General features: G+C 41.4%; 1 protein-coding gene across 2 annotated transcripts in view; it reads right to left on the bottom strand.

Annotated features, from left to right (window-relative positions):
- Nucleotides 1-260: 260 nt before the first annotated feature.
- GRID2 (glutamate ionotropic receptor delta type subunit 2) overlaps nucleotides 261-22,166 on the bottom strand; it is a gene marked incomplete at its 5' end in the record, with an annotated part of 729,364 nt that continues 707,458 nt past the window's right edge. For both annotated transcript variants that reach the window (XM_080624929.1, XM_080624930.1), the window contains 2 exons: nucleotides 261-1,513; nucleotides 5,601-5,841. In XM_080624929.1, the coding sequence (XP_080481055.1) occupies nucleotides 1,091-1,513; nucleotides 5,601-5,841 (664 nt within the window). In that variant the 3' untranslated portion in view covers nucleotides 261-1,090. The remainder of the gene's footprint in view (nucleotides 1,514-5,600; nucleotides 5,842-22,166) is intronic.

Here is a 22,166-nt window from a genome sequence, read left to right as displayed (position 1 = left end):
CTTTGTTGGCAAACGATGCAAGTAGAATAACATTAAAGCAACCTGTCTTTTCTAAATGAAAAGACCCCCTGCACTGTACATCTTTCCTGTATACAACACATTTTTACTAAAGCTTTATTAAATGAATCGCAATAGCAACGGCTGCCATTTTTTAGCTATATATACATGTATATATATATACATACCTGTGTGTATATATGTATGTATATATATATATGTATGAGATACTAATTTATTTAACACAAGAGAGGCTTCTGCCATATGATACAGTTTACTGTACATAAGAAAAACTTTTAACACTGTACAATCACATAAAGGTCATATGCACTGTTGCAGTGCAAAAGTAGATTTAACTGTAGTCTTTACTGGCATAGTAATGGCTTTCTGTAATCCTACAAAATTGCATTCTGGTATTATGGGGCCTGAATGGTCTTTTAACTTAATTCGTTTTGGTTTATTTTTTTTCCTATTTTTCTTTTTTCTTTTTTTTTAAATTTTTCTGTTTTTTTAAACTGCAGGGTTTGCCTTTGGTCCACAGTTAAAAGGACACACAGCAGTGGAGCTCTGACTGGATGCAGCAGAATACATGGAAAGGACTTCAGTTATTGCAATTATAGTAAGAAAAGGTGGTGGGTGAGGAGGAGCGAATGCCCTCCTGTAAAGTAATCCTCAGGGTTTTTCTATGCACGAATTGCTGCTTGTTTCCTATATTTAAAGTATATGAAAAGCCTGAAGTAACCAAAACCTAATGCGGCGATAAACCACAGAATAAATGGTTCAAGTAGTAAAGAGAATAAGGGGAGACAGAGGAGACCAGACTGAGAAAGCAGAGAAGAGGAGGAGGAAGAGTTGTTACTAATAATCCTCATTCTTAAATAAAATTGAAAAGAAACCCCAAAACCAAAACCCAAACCCCCAACCGGAAGACAACTCCCTAACAAATTAAAGAAAAAAACCCTCAAAATAGACAAACAAAAAAAAAAATAAGGAAAAGAAAAAAGGTTACATCCATGTTAGTCCCATGATATTACAGCTGCTCCTTGCAAAGGGAGTCCTAAAAAAGAAACAGTGAAGAAACTTGGTCTGATGCTCAGATGGAGGTGCCTCGGTCTGGGTCACTACCGATATTCAGCCCCAGAGTAGGAGTTGGTTGGTAAGGGATAGATGACATTGTTTTGATGGGGCTTCTGAAAAAGCCGCCGTTGGGTGCTCTGTGCCTGAAAGGGCCAGTTCGGTGCTCCGGCACACTGCCGAAGGAGAAACCTGAAGCGGCTTTAGCAGACAGCGTGCGGCTCAGAGTCTGGATCTGTTCTGGTATGAAGGTGGTTGTGGTGATGTGAGTGTTTCTGAAGTCACTGATTTGCTCCAGTGCCTGACGTGTGGGTAAAGTGTCAATGTCCAGCGGGGTCAAGTCAATCGATGAGGTGGAGAACTGTTTATGGGGACTGTCATCGTCTGTGCAGAGGCTGTTCACTCGCCTGTGGAGGTGCTCCAGGTCGATCTCCTTGTCATCCTGGGGAATGAGAAAAACAAGAGGCACCACTCACCATTGCCATTTGTGCTGGGCTGAAGCTTCACAGTGCGATCGGAACTGCTCGGGAAGCACAACACACAATTAACTACAGCTGGCTCTTGGCTGATGGCATCTCCGAGTTTCACCAGGAAACACCCCCACTGCCTGAAGCTGGGTGGGCTAAGCCAAACTTATACCACAGCTGCCTTCAAACTCTGAATCCCAACAACAAAACTCCAGGTGCTACTGCTGGGTTTCTCTCAGGAAAAGCCAGGCTTGGAGCTAGGGCTTGAACTGGACTAGCAGGAGCTGAATAACAGTAAGCTTTCTGCCATGAAAGCAAAGCATGATCTCAAATGTCAGGGATGATGCCAGTTCTTCAACTTGGCAATGAGGCCTAAATTTGGATGTCAACATGGGAGGTGCCGAGGTATGAGGTTGCTGTCTTTACCATCCTCTCAGGGCTTATGGAAAGGCTAAAAACATCTCATGTTGCTTTTTGCCTTTATATTATAAATTGTGGTGTAGAAAAGCTGAACTTACAGACAAAAAACCAAGCACTATTGACTCATTGACATCACACAGAAAGAAGTACATCAGGCAATTTTCAACTAAGGTGCCAACAGAGGGATTAATTCTCCCCTTACCTACAAAGAAGCAATTCCATTGACTCTAATGGAATTATGCTCTTGTGGGTGAGAAGAAAAGGCAACCTGGGGTATTTATTGTATCACCCCTCTTCTTACCTCTGTCCCCTTTCCTTCTTAAATCTCTCCTCCCAGAGAACTCAATTAAACAGGTTTGGTTGTTATAATTGAGAATTTAAAAGCATGGAAGTTAAGAAAGAGGAGGAAGTCCTGAGTGACTGGGTCACCTGCACTGCACATACATATTTCCACTGAACTGCAAAGCTTAATGCAAAGCGGCATTAAGTGTACACAAGCAGGGGTATTCCCTCAGTCTAATCAGTGCAGCTAATTCAGAACAAAAATCAATGTCAACTAACCTTAAAATTTACCTTAATCTCTGTGAAGTCTACTGGCTGTTCCAGGCCACTAGAAATATCTCACACTCTAGGACCTCACAGAGGATAATTAGGCAGCCGATAGATGTGCACTGATGACTTCCAGCCTTGATTACTGCAATTCACTGACTGGCTTGATCCAGAGCTCCCTGAATCAATGGCAGAACTCCTAGAATAATGTAAGGGCTTGAGATCCCTCCTTTATTTAGGAATGAAGACAAGTACTCTGAAAGTCCACACCTAGAACAAACTGCAGGAGTTCATCTACTTAGCAATATGGATCACTGAATATTTGCACTGGTACCACACCAAACACAGAGTCAGACTGCAAGAAGACTGACAGGCCAGCTGTACTCCGGGATTTTATCTTCTGAGGGTAGGGACAGGGTGACAAACCAAGGGAAAAGGGGCAGGGAATGGGGCATCAGGGATATTCCAGGGACTGGATGATCGCTGACCACGGAGGCTTTGGTTTGAGCTCATCTTGGGAAGGAAAAAATGCAGTGCTCATTTCTCGGACTTAGCTTTCTGTCTATAGTTTATTCATATGTGGACATAGACATGGATGCACATAACAACTACACAGGTGACATCAAAACCAAACGCATTCACCAAATGCTCTCTCTTGAAAACTTTGGAGCTGCATACGGATGCAGGAGAACTGAGGCCACATCAGAAGTTAAAGAAATATACAGAGGCTCTCTGCAACACGTGCAAGTCATGACTATGTCTCTGAGGTACAGTCCTAAATATCTTTTCTTTTTAAAAATGTTCATAAATATCTTTGTGGTTTTTTTGTTGTTGTTTATTTGTTTTAAATTTTGAAAAAGAAAAAAAAAGAAACACTTTCTAATTTAAAATGCCAATCATGAAAAGATTGGAATTTCATCACTTCTGAGCCTCTATAAGTTATTCAAAATATTCATCTTTCTTTTACAGACATGCATTTGGGGCTAGGGTCAGACCAGTGAAAATATATAAGCGGTGATATTCTCCCATGCTTAGCCCACAACCCAATCTCCACCCAACTGATACACCAAAATGAGACCCACTCACAGTAAGATTGTGCATATCTCCATAATATGATCTTTCCTCTTCTCTCTTGTCTGATCAGTAGTGAAATATTCAGCAGTTTTCACATTTAAATTATCATCAGGCTTCAGAGTCAACATCCCATTGAGATTACTGGGGCGGTTGATACTTCTCTCAGAGCTACCGTTTAAGGCTGTCTGCAGACTCAGGCAGACATCACTGAATGGGTTACTTCTGGTACGCGACCGAAATGTTATCTTCGCAACCATAAGACAATTTGTTTCAGTATAAATGCTTGCATTCTGGAGCACAAGTTGGCAGCCACCAGGAAAAAGGGTTGGCTTGCGGACCACAAACTGGCCCAATCTGACCCCCGATTCTGGACTAGTGGCCTGGAAGAGCCAATGGATTTCATGGAAGCTAAAATGAATTTTAAGAAAGTTAGTTAAGATGTATTTCATTGCTGAATGATCCCCACATCTTGGAGAGTGGGGACATTCAGCACACACATCCACGTTAAAACTCAGTTTTGAGCCAAGCTTTTCAATTTAGCGTTGAGATGCAATTTTAAATGCTAAGCTAATGACCATGTAACAAAGATCAAGGAGGCCAAATTATACCATTTGTGGAAAGTATACACCTGAATTTCTCTGCATTTGAAAATCAAAATAGGAAATTTTATATACAATATCCATGTTGGTTTTTTCTTTTCCTTTGTTACTCATTTTTGTTTTGCACCAGATAAATATGAAGAAGTTCTGAAAGTCTGGGTAAAGAGCAATCAAGTACATTTTAGTTTTTAAAATAATTAACCAGTTGAAAATCTATGGTTTTCATTCCTGAGAAACCAAATTTAAACACTAGAGATCTTTTTTTCTTTCTTTTTTTTTTTCTTTCTTTTAATAAAGGTCTGGTCCAGTTCTTGAATAAAAAAAAAAGCTTGGGAATTAAGACAGGCAAGAAAAAATTAAACATTCTAACATCTAACATCAGCAGTGCCAATGCTGTCTAATTAGGTAGTGTAATTAATCCTGCCTGATTACACAGCATTAGGTTAAGCAGGAATAAACACAATGGAGAAACTGCAGAGAAGGTGAGACCACTGCACACAAATTAACAGCAATACCCCACAAACTACACAGATAGAAAAGGTGTAATTGATAGTGCTACATTAAAGCTCAGTTTTCGATTCAGCTTTGGGCGTTGCTGCCAAGTCCCTTTTTCGTAACTTCTTTTTTCCAACGTTTTCCTAGTATTTTGTAGAACTAAAGACTTAATTATGAAGGTAAAAAATTTGTTGTAAGACTTCAGTAAGGCTCAGATGGCTGGTAAAAGGACAAGTAGATTGCCACGGGAAGGAAAGCATTACACGTGCAGGTGTAGAAGCAAACTCATCTCTGGTGTAAAATAACATATCTCCCCGTGGTCTCTGTCCAAGGTTTCCTGAAACAAGTCTGTAGTAGATTTCAGAGATAAGTTTGGCCTGAATGTGAAAAATCTAATGTGCTCTTGCTTCCCTGGACTTCAGATGAAATAACAAGAGCTGAAGTTCATGGAAGACTCAAGAGGTTAACATTTCTGAAATGGGGACAAGCTTATTTAAGAAGCTAACTGCTGATTAAAGGGCTAAACTTTGCAAATCTATTTTGAAAGACTCAGCCACTGAGCTTAGGGGATATATTTTTCAAGGAGAAACTAAGAAACCTTTGAACTTACTGGTGAGAGTTAGCTTTCACCAATGGGAATAATGAATGAAACATTGATGTATTAATAATGTACTATTCTGCAAGTAACAGCTGTGTTTTACTCAGAATAGTTGCATATTTATACATCATCAACATACAATTTTTTTTCATTCAAGCTTTTCTTAGAATAGGTACAGATTTTGAGGAACAACATTTACCTTAAAAAATCAGGAAGCTAAGGAAATATCTCTGAATTTGATTCCCCACCCTCTCTAATGCTATAATGTCAAGGCAGCAATCTTTAGGGTGCATGAAAACTCCCCAGGAGAAATGGAGGGTCTAATACCTCTTTTGATGGAACCCGGGAGCCTTTCCTTTTATTCCACCATGTTTCCAACATTGCAATGAAACAGGATAGGACAATCCCAGCAGCGAGGATGCAGAAAACACCTGCAAAACTTTTTATGTCCAGGGCACCTCCTTTCTGTTTGGTATCCACAGACGAGTAAAGATCACATTGGCTGTTCTTCGGCCACCATTTATGCTTCAGTATGTCCATGTCGCCATTCTGCTGCAGCTCCAAAATCCTTGAGGAGAAAGCACAGAGTCAGGGGTTACAGTGGGGCAGCGGAAGTAGCACGTGAGAGCACAAGGATGTAATCCAACTATTCACAACCTTTCCTTATGTCTTGGAAATCCAAGCAGCTGATGAATCCAGACAGACTGATTTAGCTGGAAAAGAAAGCTTGAATTTTGGGCTGCCTGTAAAACAGAGCATATGGGCATCTATGCTCCACTCAAGATACAGGAAAGCACAAATAAGTCTCTCTTTTCTTCTTTTAGAACCTTTAATGAAAATACTTTACTTACTTAATATACCATATTTTCTTAACTGGTTTTCACTACAGACTATGCCAATTGATTTTTGTACTGCATTAGATAGTTAACAATATGTTTTTTGCATTTTAATCAGTGGAGAAGAGATATTTCAACTAAAAAAAAAAAAAAAGGAAAATACAGTTCAGACGTACGACAGGACAATGAGGGTGAAGTGGTCGTACAACACTGACACAGGCTACCCAGAGAGGTGGTGGACCTCCATGGGAGCTCAGAACCAAGGTATATTTACATCTGTATTTGCTGTTGCTAAATGCTGTACCTTGTAATACTATATTCTGTATTGTCTCTTGTTTATATATGGATCCTGTAATTATAACATCTTTGTCTAGCATTGAAAAACTTCCTGATGATTTCTTTCCTGAAATATCACAACCTATTGAACATGCTGAAATTGTATTAACGACTTTTCTTAGCAACGATTGGTGAAATATTCATGTTCTTTGGGGTGATCGTTATCTGGATTTAATAAAATGATTCTTGGGTCCAACCACTGCCTTAAGTCAGTTTTCTATTGCTGCTATACAACTGGATGGTTCTCAAGCAACTCCTCCTGCCAACCTTAGTGACTATTACAATCCTCAGGCAGATTGGAAATCCTTATTTGCAAAGATTCAAGAAGCTTTTTTTACTGTTGATGCGAATTTTCCCATATCTGGTAGAGTAGCTATTCTTTCGGCTGAATTATTTAAGATTCAAAAAGACAATATCCAAAAGGCAAAACGATTGCTATGGTGGCATGTTAATGCATTAACTTGGGTTGAATCAGTAGTGGCAGAATATATTGCAAAACTACAAATGTGGCTGTTAGCTCTGGCAGCCTATAGAGGAAAAGATGCCCCAACCATTGAAGGAATCGCTAGAAGCGTTAGGGTGGCACCTGCAAGTGGAATAGGTCTTTCTAGACCTAGAAGAGAGGCTCACTTTCCAAAAGACATTTCCAAAAATCTCTTTGCAAAATTTCTCTTTCCAAAAGAGATTTTGGAAAGGACGTGGCATTCTTTCCATGGGAAAACTGAGAGAAGTCCACCACGAGTCTAGCTTCCTCAGTATTTCGATAGTTGTCTCCATCCCTGGAGACATTCAAGGCCAGGCTAGATGTAGTTCTGAGCAACCTGATCTAGTTTAAGAGGTCCCAGCATACTGTAAGGGGGTTGGGCTAGATGACCTTTGAAGGTCCCTTCCAACCCAAACTATTCTATGATTCTACCTTCTCTCCTGCTCTTTATCAGGTTGCCTACTTGCTGCTTTGGAGAGACAGCAGAACTGTTGACAACATAAAGTAATCTTGCTCAATAGGAGTATATGACCTGCTGGTAAATAATTTCCATAGGAAGGCTCTTTGCTGCAGAATTCACTCGTTGTTGCACCTACATACCCAGTCACTGCCAAAGATATACTGGGCAGCTTGCAAGGTTTGTGTACTTAGCTAGACTTCCTGTGGGATGAACAGCTTGAGAAATTAGAATTTTGTTTGGAGGAAGATCTTCATATTCAGTTTGTTTATTCCTGAGAAAAGTGTTTTTTAACAAACATCCAGCAGTGACTAGAGCAGCAGCTGACTGCCTGGTTAACCAAACACAAATTTCAATGATTACACTTAAAAACAATAAAACAAAGGGAGTGTTTTCCTTCATGTAATAAATTTGTTTTTCATTTCAGGGTTGGAAGGCAAACAATTACTTGTGCAATCATTTGACACAGCATGCAAAAAATCCAAGTGCACACAAAGCAGCAGAGATCTGGGATGTTGCTACCAGAGACTGTACTGCACTGAAGGGGGAAGAAAAGCTGTTCCATTGACTCAGGACTACCATAAGAGCTCAGTGCAGTGGTCTACCTCAACCTCAGAAAAATACAGTAGCATGAAAGGGAGTTTGAATGCACCTAGGAAGCACAGGGCAACTGCTCTATACAGAGATCATTCGATCTTTAATGCCACTTGACCAGGTAGTGTCAATGAAGCCACTAAATTTTCTATGGCACATCCTGTGCTGGTTTTGGCTGGGGAAAGGTTAATTTTCTTCATAGTAGCTGGTATGAGGCCATGTTTTGGATTTGTGCCAGCAACTGTTGGTAACACAGAGATAGTTTAGTTATTGGTGAGCAGTGCTGTGTAATACCTTGTGTTAGTAAGTATGTCGCTGAAGGTCCAGCCCTGAAGAATGGCAAACAAGGTCAGAGTTGCCTGGGCTATCTTTCAAATTGTTCCAAACCCAATGCCAACTTAGGGAAGCTTCATCCCAAAGCTTCCTGAGGGGGCAGGGATAAGTCAAGGACGCGGGGACTCTATCCTGTTGCAAGAAACAGAATAGCTGTTATAAGACTTCCATGTTCAGAGGAGCTTTGGAGGCACAGGGACCATACACAGGATTCTTGTCATTGCTGCCTACTGGGAGTGTGTGGAGAAGCCAGAGCCAGACCCAGTGATAAGAAGAGACATAACTGGGATAAACTGGAACATGAGCAATTCTGACTGGATGAAAGGAAAATGGGAGAGGTCTAACACTGGAATAGAGAATTTGTAGCATCTATATCTTGGCAATATTCAAAAGCCCACTGTGTAAGGCCCAGAGCAAACTGATCTAATCGGACCTGGTTTGAGCAAAGGGCTGGGCTGGAGACCTCCAGAGGCCCTTTACTACCATAACTACTCCTCTGCAGCTGCAAACACAGTCCATACACTTCTTTCTGTGATGGCATATAGTCTTACAGGCATAACCCACCATAATTCTGGTTCCTGCTGACCTAGCATCCTGCAATAGGATTTACATAAGTATTTTGGCTCAAACATTACAATCTGTCAGGTTAGCAGGAGCAGCAGATAGCCAGCATAAACAGAACTCTCTTGTATAAATTCTTGGGGAATAATAGAAGATGAATTTTAGATGCCCAATCTAAACATTTGGCATACGTATTTTTATATTTAGGAATTACTGTACTATTTAACCAAGGCAGTAACAGAACAACATTGCTGGGTTTATTTCTTCCAGCAGCAGATCTAATCCCTGAGCAGGGCTATTTTCTCTCTTTTATTCAGGCAGTCGTAGAATGAGCCATCCAAATGATTGCTCTATTCTCATTAATTAAATGATTCTTCACTTGTCAGTATAATTCCTGATTACACAAGACATCTTTTTAACAATTGGCATTTGCATAAAGACACTGAACTTTGGCTTGTTCCTTAGCAGATATTTATTCCTAATTGTACTCCTGCTAATTATCGTCAATTTTCTTTATGGATATGACATACAAGTTCAATTATTTAAAGGAAAACATAAAAAAGAAGCAGAAACCAGAGACAGTAATTGTATAAACTCATGCAAAAGCTCGAGGAATGGAAAGCTTATAATGAAGCCTTGTAAAACTGAAAACAGATGTTGAGAGATAAAATACATATCAAAAGAAATTATAAGAGCATGAATATATAACTATATTAACTTCATAGAGAGCAAAAAGGAGATCCTCCTTCTGTTAGATTTTTAGTACTAACACTTTGTTTCTAAATTTACCTGTTTATGGAACCAAAATAATAGTTAACATATTAAGAAGATTCAACACCACCAACCTGTTTCTAGTTATAAAACTTCCTATTTTTTTAGCACACTTTCAGAAATGAAAATCGTACTTTTATTGAAATTCCATGAAAAACAATATAATGAAGGGAGGCTTCTCACAAGCACACAGGCACTGCTATGCTCGGGTGCTGCAGGAGCTTCCCACACGATGGCACTCTTTCCATACGAATGTGTGGTTTTGCTGCAGTTCCCTGTGGGTGCCCTCACACACTCTAATCAGATACCTGTTGGGCGGCAGACACTACAATCAGTTTGATATTTGATTTTCAAATTTAATAAATTACTAAAATAATAATGCATTAACTAACTGCTCTGAATGATAATGATGTGATAAATGCTATACTTCCAGCAAGTGCCTCTTCTCACAAGTCCCTGATTTTTACAACTGAACTTTTCCTTGACAACCTTGGCTCCTTTGAGCCTGCTGTATTGGTTGTATTGCAACACATAAGCCAGTAGTAAGAGTGGTGGAAAGTAGTAAGTAGGGTGTATGCGTTTCTGCTGTTTTGAAATACCAGTCTTAAAAAAGGGCACAAAAGAAGCCTATATATTAAAATGATCTGATTTGTCTGAAAAACATGACCTTTAAAACTTGCTTATGGATAGAGTGCAGGTCTTAATATATTTTTCTCTAGCAGGAAAACTGTTACAATAACATTTTTCAAGGCAATGATGTAAAGTTATTGAGCTGTAAAAAAGAAAATGTCTGCATGCACTTTAACTAATTTGGCCCTTAAATTCACAGTGCCAAGTGATGTCTAGTGGATCTAAGCACAGAAAACTAAACCGCCTGTGGTTTCCCACTCTGCCAGTCATGTGAACAAATCCTACTGAATCAATGTAAAAAGGGCCGGATTTGGTTACTGTGTACTTTGCTGCTGGCAGTGAAATGCAATTACTCCTGCAAAACATCCACAGATAAAAAAACCCCAACTTACTATGATGTTCAAGGCCAGGCTGCATGGGGCCTTGAGCAAATTGGTTTAGTGGGAAGTGTCACTGCCCATGGCAGGGGGGTTGGAACTAGATTATTTTAAGGTCTCTTCCAACTCAAACCAGTATATGCTTCTGTAATACCAAGCTGTCACAAATGCTACAAAATTGACACATCTTTGACAACACTGTTTTTTTGATCTTGTTTTAGTTTTTCTGAGTAGTGCGCCAGAGACATGACAGGCCATTTAGAATGAGATCAAAAATGCTAATACATGGTCTCTGATATGCCAAAGGTTACTCAATATTGGTTTCCTGCACCAGGAATGTGTTATGCAGAGGGATAGCTTCACCATTGGCACTGACGAGGAAGAGGAGATGATGAGATGCTACTCTGTTTCTAGTCTCTAGGATCAGGCTGCTGAAGAGAGGCATGAGCCATGCAATGAATGCCCTGTTGAAAGGGATAGAAAAAGTAAGCAAGGAAGTAAATCAAAAGCCATTTATGTACCTCAGTGGGCTGTGCCCTGGGGGCTAGAGCCAAGGCCCCGGTCTGCGTGCTGGCTTCTGGGTAGCTTGCACAGGTCACATTTGAGAGCGCTCAGTGCCTGCAGATGGGGTCAGGCACTTAAAGAGCTCAGGTAGCTTCTCCAGTGGCTACCCATGAGTCAAACTCCTTGGGCAAAACCTCCACACTGGAGATTTTCTAGCAAAAATCTGACATGAAGTCTTCAGAGAATTCGTTTTCCCTCTCATAAAACAAGATATAAAACTAAGCTGATTTGTGATCATCCTTCAGTTATCAAAGCAGACAGGTAGGAAACCACAAGGAAAAGTTGCTTGGTTTTTTTTTGTTTCAGTGAAGTGACTGCCCAAATCTTTTTTTCCTAGGAGTGGAATAGGAGTGATGCCAACTCTTATTTCATCTCCCTGAGCATTCTTTAGCTTTTGGCAAAGCAGGCCCATTTCCTATGCCGCAGAGCAGCTTTCGCAGGTGCTACCAGCTTTAGTGGTGCAGAGGGATGGCCACTGCCCAGCCCAGCTTGGTGCCTCCTGCCTGGGGAAGAGGAAAACATGAAATAAGGATGGAGACAAATAGGAGGCTCTTGGGGATCCCTTTCACCTCCTTCCCCACCAGCAGCACTTCATTGTCTCACTGAGACCTGATGAGTTTTCATTATTTTGACCTTATCATTGGGGCTTGTGGGAGACAAACGTTGATGCTAACCCCAGTGCCAACAAATACTGCCATTCCCCAGAAGCCCAACAAATCACATTTGCATCATATTGCAGCCATGGACTGTTATGAAGCTGCTGAGCAGAGTGAAGGATATATCTGTATTCACCTACAGGAGGTGAATATTCCTGTGCAATTTTGTCTTGCTCAAACAGATGGAATAAAGAGATAGGGAATGGTTGTAAATAAAACTCAAAAGTGTTGAAAGAGGTGGTGGGAAGGTGATCATCCAGAATGAGCTGCTTGCCCAGCACCAGCTGCACTACCCAGTTAGCTAGCCCTAAACCTAAGCCTAAAATTAAAAGGGACACCAGATCATTCAAAAACAGAGCCCAGAGGTAAAGGAGGCACGGGAAGGTGTAGAGCAGAAGCAGCTGTCCTGAGGTGAAAGAAAGAGGGGAGCAGCACCTACTCTTGAGCAGACTGAGGCAATGCTTGCAAGTGAGCAAAGCACCCGGGGTTAGATCATTGCTATTCCAGTTCTTCCTTCGACTACTAGTCTTGGTATCTGTAAACAGAAGTGCTGGTTTCGAAGAGACTGTTTTCTGTGTGGTTTTCTTTTCTTTCTTTCCTTTCTTTCTTTTTTTTTAAGCCAGTGTTTTAATGAGCTGCCAATCATGGGCTCCATGAGAGGAAATTTTTCATGCCAGCCTAATGCAGCTTGGGCTGCCAGATTAGACAAAGTTGTGCTCCCTCTCCACCCATTCCCATCACTTAACCCAGCAAAAGAGTGCCCTTGGGTCCAGCCGTGAAGCCTGTTTTCTGGCAGGGACTCCAAGCAGATTTAAATCCAACTAACTTGTGCCCCATGAGGGTAGGCAGGTGGTCGCCTTCTGATCTGCCCTGCAGCAGTGCTTGGCATCACACTGCTGTTGCTAGGAAGTCAGCGCACGGAAACAAGGATAAGCATCTCACCTTCCAGATATGATAGAAGAAGCAGTAGTAAATCAGACCTGCTGTTCAGCATTATGGATTTGCATATGAAACAATAAGAAAAGAGAAAAAGTGGCTGACCACCTGTTTTGCTCAGCAAAGAACCATTGGCTTCAGAAGCTGCAGCAATCATCACTTGGATCCCACAAATCAGTACCACTTTGTTCAAATTAGTGAACTACTTAGATCTGTTAAACTTACATGGACACTCTCAAATACAGAAGGCCAAATTTAAACGAAATAGCATCTGCAGTAATAAAAAATTAGATAGTAACTATATTTATCATACAACTGTGGTGGAACTTTATAAGGACAGCTCTGTAATAGCTCTGTTCAAGCAAGCCGCATAGTTTTGCTGAATACTAACAATTCAGAAACCTAGATGAAAGCAGAAATCAAGTTATTCAAGATTTTTATTTTTATTTTAATATAGAAAAAGTTGAGGTGAGCTTAACCAGCATTTCACTACGCAGATCTTCCCTGCATAGGAGAAAGCGGCGATAAAAGTAGTAGTACCCATTTATAAATCCTGAGTGACAAGAGAACATCTACAGACAGTTACATAAATATCACGAGTTCATTAGGCTCAGTGCTGTTATGGTAAACACCAAATTAATTCATTATGGTGAGTCATGGTACACTGCCAGCCTTATTAAAATGAATAAATGTACTTTCAAGGTGTATGGGTTCCTGTGAACTACCCGTATTCTAGTCCTCTTTTAGAAAATTACTTGAAAAATGACAGTTACTAAGCTTTATAAAAAATTCAGTACTTCATGGCCACGTGAATGCTTGGGGCCTAATTTTCCTTTTGCTTCATTACCATATACCAAAAGCACATAAAGGCAGGGAAAGCTCTTGGAGTCTGCAGAAGAACACAGCAACTGGGGCAGCTCTTTGCCTCTCCTCCTTGGTTTGCACCCCAAAAGGCTGCCTTGCTAACTGCCATGCTTCCATTGGATCCATGCTAACCTTGGATCTGAGATCCAAAGATCAGCTGTGGTGTTGCATGTGATAATGGAGACAGAGCTTCTTCCTAAAACTACACTTTCTTCAGACACTCCCCTACATTAATTCTTGTGCAACACCAGAGGCATATGTCATAAATGACATTTTGACTGTATGAGGAGGCAGTGTGATTACATACATACAACTTCAGGTCCCAAGCTGCACATAAGCAAATCAATATTTCTTTTCAGAACTGGAATAATTGTCAATTTCACACAGAATTGGGAAACATCAGTGTCCAAAGTCAGTGTGAGTTTCATTAACTTACAGACAGTAGAGACTAACACAGGGCACACTTGGGAACCCAACCTTTCTGGTGCGGCTGTGACAGAAGTGACATTTTTCTGCATCGGGACAGGATACCTGGATTAGGCAAAAATAGAAAGCTTGGAAAGTGCCTTTTCAGTCACCATATACTTCTTACACATCTCCTCCCCAAAACCTCACCTGACCAAACATGTCATCCAGTGTCACTTGCAGCTGCCCCCTGCCTGGGAAGCCCTGTGGTAACAAGCCACATACAGCTTAGTAGGAGAAAGGAGAAAGCAAACAATTGAAAAAAGTATTTTAGTTTGATTTTTGTGATTGTTTTCTTCAAGAGCGAGATGCAAACAGGTAGTTATTTGGCTCAATTACTATTTAAACTGGTTAAGTCTCAGATTTTTCTGAGCATAAAGTGCTAAGTTAAACAACAAAGTTTCCATTAAGAAAACACCAAAATGAAATATTAAAGTGTTTGTCTTTTGAGGAAAAAGATATTTTTAAGAAAAAGTGAGATCATAAGGGATAACTTTCATCTGTTTAGACAGCCTTCTGATGTCCTATTAGAATGATAAATAAATGAGTTCACTGAACCTGACCTAGCGCTGAATGAATATGGAAGCCTCATCTTCAGCTAAGAAGCAATTACATGACAAATCAAGTTACTAACATGATTAATCTTGAGAGTTGTGGTGACCAGTGAAATTTATTTTTTTATATATTGTATATGTTTATGTTACCTTTAAAAGTCAAGCACTCATTACAGCTATGACAATATGGTGTTTGCTAATATTGAAGCTGGACTCCAACAAATTGGTAACAGGCAGAATGAAAGCAAGCCAAAAAGACACAAGAAAGCAGAAAAGACAGTAAATCCCATGGAGACCCAGAGCATATCTGCAGTCAGGAAGGGAACACCTTGGGTGGTCTTTGAAAATGTCAGCATCATCCTTAAGCATGCTGTGATATTTGGGTTATTAAATACAAGAAAAGATGTTCCATTTTAGGGTAAGCATCTGGAAATGATCATCTTTGCTTGGAGTCATGCTTCAGGCAGTGTGAAGCCTCATTCTTATACAAGCTACCTACATCCTCATTTTGAGAAACAGAAGACGCATCAGTCGCATTAAGTCCCATTAATTGACAGTCTAGAATAGCTCTTTTTAAAGTAAGAGATCTAGGTGATGCTTGCATATTTGACATTTATTTGCTATTTACATAAGTAAAAAAGAATACACAGCTGATGATTCTCTTGGGTTTTAAACTGTTTGTCCACTGTTTGTTTTTCTTTAAGCCCTTAAAAATGAAACCCAAAACCTTCTAAATTTTCTTTTAGATAGTGCTTAAATAAATGATTTACATCGCTTGATTTAAATATCATCAGTTGGATCATAAAGAACCCAAATCAATAGTTTAAAGTTATCTCCAAGGTAAACAGAGTTGTTGATAGAAGCTAGACAGGTAAATACAAAGTCTGAAGATCAAATCACAGTAATATGCTTTGCGCCTGAAATCTGACATTTAAAAATATCTCAAAGGTTTTTATCTCCTAGGTACTTGCTTACAGCAATGAAAACTTCTCAGATCCATTCCCATCCAGGGTTTTATATGTACAGGGGTTTGAACACAGCACTTCTGAACATGAACACTACACTAACCAACCTTAGAGATTAACATTATCCTGAGAGCCGTCTTCAAACAATCCTTTGGACACTGAAAGTGAAAATGCTTAAGGTATCCCATATGATATATTAGTCCTTCAGAATTTAATTCATTACTTTAATTTGTTCTCCCAACTAAAAGCATTCCATAGAAGAATCATCTCTAGAGACATCCCTAAAATACATTCTTTCTTTAAAGCCTTTCTCAAATCACACTAATGAATACTCTTCAAATACACACAGCCGTATAGTGGCTATCTAGGGAAGCCTAAGGAATTGCCACAGTTCTGCCTAGGAAATTATGAGAGCCCCTGCCAAATTTACAGGAGGCACCATACTTATAAAAAAAAAAAGAGATTTCTTCCACTAAATCTTGCGATTTGAGAAATGCTCCTCCTGCTCTTCAGGCTAAATGTGTGTCAAACCACACTCTTGACACAAGGCTGGCCCAGGTTACAAGTATTTCTACCAGAGATGGGTGCCTGTGGAAATACTGCCTAGGGCACCTGGTCTGGCCTGGAGCTAGCTCTGCCTGCTTTCTCTTCCAAGCTGCATCAGGTAAGCCTTCCTCCAAGGCACACGAGATCATAAATTTCTCTGCCTTGATAAGCATTTAGATCTTCCAATCTCCTCAGGTTGGAAATGACAGAAGATGAAGTAGCACAACTCTGCAAGCAAAGAAGCTGCCTGAGTGCTGCACTACACTCTGTCTGTGTGCAGCCCTAATTGATGCTATGTGTTGCTACTGCCTTTTGCAACTGCGTTGCTCCTATGTGTGGGGAGATAAGCTAGGAGTTGGCCTAACCACTTGTTTTCACCAGACTTAGTGATTACCTTTAATAACACATCAGTGTGCCAGACTGCCAACCCTGCTCACATAGGTTTTCTGCCGACACAAGAGCTTACTGATAGATTTTGAAGACAGAACATCTTTCAGTGCCCTTGCAGGACTACCAGCAATACAGAGAGGTGAGGAAGCCTGGCACAGACACCCTGCTAGCTACTGGGGTTACAAAACTTAATAATTCCTGGTTTATTGCCCTCTTTCCACTGCAGTGTATGTCCTGAGGGGCTGCAGTCTACTTTGCATAATAGGAATCAGCACGGTGTTTACTCACAGGATCACGCTACATGACATTTCTGCACTACAGAAAAGTGCCCAGCGCCATTCAATCCAGGTAACAATCTGCAGGAGGACCCAGTGTTTGCTCTCTTAATAAAGTCATCTCCCTGGTAATGCTGCAGTTTTTCAAGAGCCACAGCCAGCTAAGCTTGTATCCCACACTTAGCCTAATCGGGTCCTCTGGTCCTTCCTGCATTACAATAAGCAAGGGCTGATCCTGTTAACATCTGTAACAGTATTTTTTTCAGCCTCTGGGGTTCTTGGTGCTTTGGAACAAGACACTGCAACCAGAACTACCATTACTTTTCCTGCTGCTGGAGGAAGCAGAGCAGAAGGAATTGGCAGGAAGATCTGAAGCTTTGCATTTTACCTGATACCTTTTTTCCCCCTCAAATCTAGGCCCATGCTATTCATGTTCTGTGCAAACCAAGTTTCTTAGGCAAAATATACACAAAGCAATGCCACTAGTGTACCTAGGGTACCTAAGCCTTCCATCTGAAATTTCAGCCCAGGCAGAAGAAGGAGAAAATAACTGCTTTACTTCGCAACTAATCCATCCAGGTCAGAACTGAGACTTTTCCATAGAGTAAGAAGGGTAAATAAGAGAGTAAGTAGCATAAGATTAAGTTCTTGCCACTCACAAGAACATATCCCTCTTGTGCCCTATATTTCTAAAATTTCATATTGGAGTGTCCAATAATTACATTCAACAGCAAACATACAAAAAAGTAAGTTAGAAACGATCTAAACAGGGAAAGTTTAAAGGAGAAATCTCAAGCTTAATTTCTTAACTAACATTAACAAGTAAAAACATATACTCATCAGCTTCCTGACCGAGCAACAGTACAATCCGAGGGCGTTTTTTAACTCCAGAAAGATTTTAAGGCATTTGACATTGTGACAAAGTTTAGTGATTTTCATGAGGAATTCTGCCTTCTTTCACTGCATATCTTCATTATCAAAGTCCACATGGTTAAACCAAGTAATTTTCTTACATTCTATTTTTAAAAGTAAGCAACATGATTTAAGTGACATGGTTTAGTGTGAGGTGTCCCTGCCCATGGCAGTGGGGCTGGAACTAGGTGATCTTAAGGTCCTTTCCAACCCTAACTATTCTGTGATTCTATAATTCCGTAAATATTTGGTTTTTCAGTCTTAGAGATCCTAATTATTTCTAAATGTTTGGGGGTTTTCTATGTTTTCAGAGGTATGGGTTTCCCCCCCGCTTCTTTTCACCAATCTATAGACAGCTGACCTGAAGACTGTAGTCCATTCAGCTCAGGGGAACAGAAGACATACAAAATATATGTGTGTTCTCATTGCTATGCAAGCTTCACTTGTACCCTTAAAGTGTTTTACAGCTGAACCAATGAAATCACAGTATCACAGTATGCTAGAGATTGGAAGGGACCTCAAAAGATCATCTAGTCCAATCCCCCTGCCCGAGCAGGAACACCTAGATAAGGTTACACAGGAATGTGTCCAGGCGGGTTTTGAATGTCTCCAGAGAAGGAGACTCCACAACCCCCCTGGGCAGCCTGTTCCAGTGTTCTGTCACCCTCACTGAGAAGAAGTTTCTTCTCAAGTTTAAGTGGAACCTCTTGTGTTCCAGTTTGTACCCATTACCCCTTGTCCTATCATTGTTTGCCATTGAGAAGAGCCTGGCTCCATCCTCATGACACTCCCCCTTTATATATTTATATACAATCATAAGGTCACCCCTCAGTCTCCTCTTCTCCAAACTATAGAGATCCAGCTCCCTCAGCCTTCCTCATAAGGGAGATGCTCCACTCCCTTAATCATCTTTGTTGCCCTGCGCTGGACTCTCTCCAGCAGGTCCCTGTCCTTCTTGAACTGAGGGGCCCAGAACTGGACACAATATTCCAGATGCGGTCTCACCAGGGCAGAGTAGAGGGGAAGGAGGACCTCTCTCGACCTACTGACCACCCCCCTTCTAATACACCCCAGGATGCCATTGGCCTTCTTGGCCACAAGGGCACAGTGTTGGCTCATGGTCATCCTGCTGTCCACTAGGACCCCCAGGTCCCTCTCCCCTACACTGCTCTCTAACAGGTCGTTCCCCAACCTATATTGGAACCTGGGGTTGTTCCTGCCCAGATGCAGGACTCTACACTTTCCCTTGTTATATTTCATCAAGTTATTCCCTGCCCAACTCTCCAGCCTGTCCAGGTCTCGCTGGATGGCAGCACAGCCTTCTGGCGTGTCAGCCACTCCTCCCAGCTTAGTGTCATCAGCAAACTTGCTGATAGTACACTCAATTTCCCTCATCCAGGTCATTGATGAAGATATTGAATAATACTGGTCCCGATACTGACCCTTGAGGCACTCCACTAGATACAGGCCTCCAACTAGACTCCGCCCCAAATCTGTAATTACACGAGATTCCTTGAAGCAAGAATCTTTCATAGCCAGCCAGACTGGATAACGGGCACACTTACCCTCTGTCATTGTACCTACTGTCACTTCTTTTACAAAATTATCAATCCTACTTGTAGTTATACAATTTCTACCATCCAAAACTCAGAGGAGGAACCTTGGGAGCAAATAAGTGAACCTTTCTCTCCTTCTGCCTTTCCTCCTTCTTTGGTAGGCACAGCCTACGGAGCAGCTTACCACAGGGGCTGCTGGGCACGCTCATACTCTCATGACACCATGCCACAGCAGACTGGCATGGCTCACTACTACTGACAGAAAGCAATGCCAGGGTTTGTCACGTAACATCACAAAACATACTCAGTTTTCCTGTGGTTTGTGCCAGATAAACTGTGACCAAAATAAAGAACCCCAGGAATAAAACACAAGGTGTTCCCAAGCACTCCTATCAACTCCTCTCTGCAAAACGTCAATGGCTTTGTAGGGGATTCAACACTTACATAGCATAGGTCAAAAACCAAGTGACTTGGCGCTGAGATTCCATTTGGATAAGCGGTGAGCCTGCTCAGATGATCTGTGCATATCTTTTTCAAGACCAAGGGCACAAGGTCAAATTCTGCAGCTTCTTTTTGATAGCACAGAAAAGCAAGCTCCTTCTTTTCTGCTGGCAGAGGCAGATCCAAGAGCTGGATGAGAGCTCCTGTTGCTGCCCCACTCATGTTGCTCAGCTCAGAGCATAGGGCAGGTTTGGTGACAACCAGGTCCCATCAGAGATCCTCCCTAGCAAGGTCTGCTGCAGTCAAAAGTGGAGTTTGGAGGAGAGGCATAAGAGAAAGGGAGACATACAAACAAATTAAAGCCTCCCAAGTTTAAAGGAAGAACTGAGACTCAGCTTCTCTTGAAAAGCTTTCTGGTGGGAGAGAAGGGAGCATGAATGGTGGGATATTCCCAATTCCAATTTCCAATTCCAGAAAGTAAAAGTTCATTTGTGGGAGGGCAAAGGAGGATATTAAAAGGTTTTTATTTTCACTCAGCCAGTTCACCTTTCCCTACCTCTGTGTCAGACTGAAAATTAGGATTCCACTAAATGGCCCTGCTGCCATGCTGCAGATTCACAGCTGCAGAAGGTGATGTACAGTAAATCACTGTCCTTTCACTGAGAGCTGCCATAAATAATGCCACAGGAGTCCTCCCCCTGCAACCAGCAGCTGCCTGCAACTGCTAGGAGCAGAGATGTAACACAGCCCCCAGATAGGGAATGGAGAGAAGGTAAAACAGAGCAGCCTGAAAATAAGATCCTGGCATCACATTAATCACATTAACTTCTAAGCTTTTCAAAATATTTGTCTCTCCTCTCCCACAGGAGAATTTCAATAAGGAAGTTGCCATAACTTCAGACAAATTTCAGAAACGTGCTACATTAATTTTCTAGAAGTACCTAATCTTAGCAGTATTTTCATTAACAGCAAACATTACCACTTTGCTTTTACAGAGGAGAAAGCTGAGGCAGAAGTGGTGAAGCAGTCACAGCAAGATCAAGCATCAGATGAGAGGTGGAAGCAGTGGCTGAACCCAGTCTCTACTCTTCCTGTTCCCTTTGCAGTGGATATATTTATTTGCTTTCCGAAAAGAAGGAGGAGGGAAAGAGGAGGAAAGGAAAAAGAACAGTTTGGCAGGCTACATGACAGGTGGAAAAGGCCAAAGATGTGCAAGTGTATTAGCCATGACTTCCTGAGCAAGCAGTCGGCTGACTTTGTTGCTCAGCCTCTACATCAATGACAGCTTCTGAAGGCTTGTGCTGCAGCACAGCCTCTCCCTTGCTGGTTGTAGGCATTTCCCGAGCACGGGCACAGCCTCAGGGTTACCACCAGGGCTGAGCTCCGGGCAGGCTTATCCCAGAGGGGAACCCCGAGGTGATGATCTGCAGACAGGGGAGCTGGAAGGGACATGGTCCTCACAGCAGCTGGGCAGTAGCTCGGATGCTCCCCAGCTCTGGAAGGATTAGAGCAGCACCAGTGCACACAGAGGGATGATAGAAGAAGGGACTGAGAGCCTTCCTTACATTCCCAAGCAGAGCTGTAACGTTTCCCAGCTCTTCACGGCACCATTCACACCTTGCCTAATGTGCTGTCCTCAGCTACAATTTCTTCACCTAATTTGGGTCAGACCTCACAAAGATGCATCCAAGCTCTGAGAACTGGTTAAACGCACAACTCCAGGAACATTCAGATATGGCTGTTATTGACTGTGGAGATAGTGATGATAAAGGGAGATTTCCATGGAGATTTTTATATGGATAGTTAGGGCTGAGAAAATTCCAATGAGGTGGTTTGTTTTTTTTTTTTTTTTTTTTTTTTTTTGTTTAGACTAGTTTGTAATTCTCATTTCAATTATAAAACATGAAGATTTATTTTTTTCCCCAACCCTCCCTTTTTGATTAGGCTTCAGGTCAAATTAAGTACTCTGGCCAAATTTCTTAGAGCAAAAGACACACATGCAGGACGCAGGCAAACTGGCTTCCGATTCTGTTTGCGCAATTCAAAGCAAGGACTGAAAGCCAGATCTCCTTTACAACGAGGATTATCAGGTAGAGAAGTCATGCCAGAGACACTGAGAAAAGACTCTTGTCCCTGCAAGTAAATCTCTAGTTTAGGAAGCTACTGCAGGGTGCAATAAGATCAGATATAGGAACCTATCTGCATGAAGGAGAGCTGTAAGCCTCTGTAAAAAGCAGATACCAAAGCTTAGGTTTCTTCTTCCTTCCCCCTCCTTCTGAAATTTCATTTTTGCTTTCCAGCAAGCTCTTCAAAAAACAAAGAATTAGACATCAGCACGCATTTCTCTGTTGGACAGGGCCACCTTCAGCTGTATTGCTGTTGGACCACAG

This window comes from Psittacula echo (assembly GCF_963264785.1).
Source record: "Psittacula echo genome assembly, chromosome: 1".
Taxonomy (NCBI): domain Eukaryota; kingdom Metazoa; phylum Chordata; class Aves; order Psittaciformes; family Psittacidae; genus Psittacula; species Psittacula echo.
The sequence above is the reverse complement of the archived record's forward strand: the minus strand, read 5'-3'. Positions and strand labels throughout refer to the sequence as shown.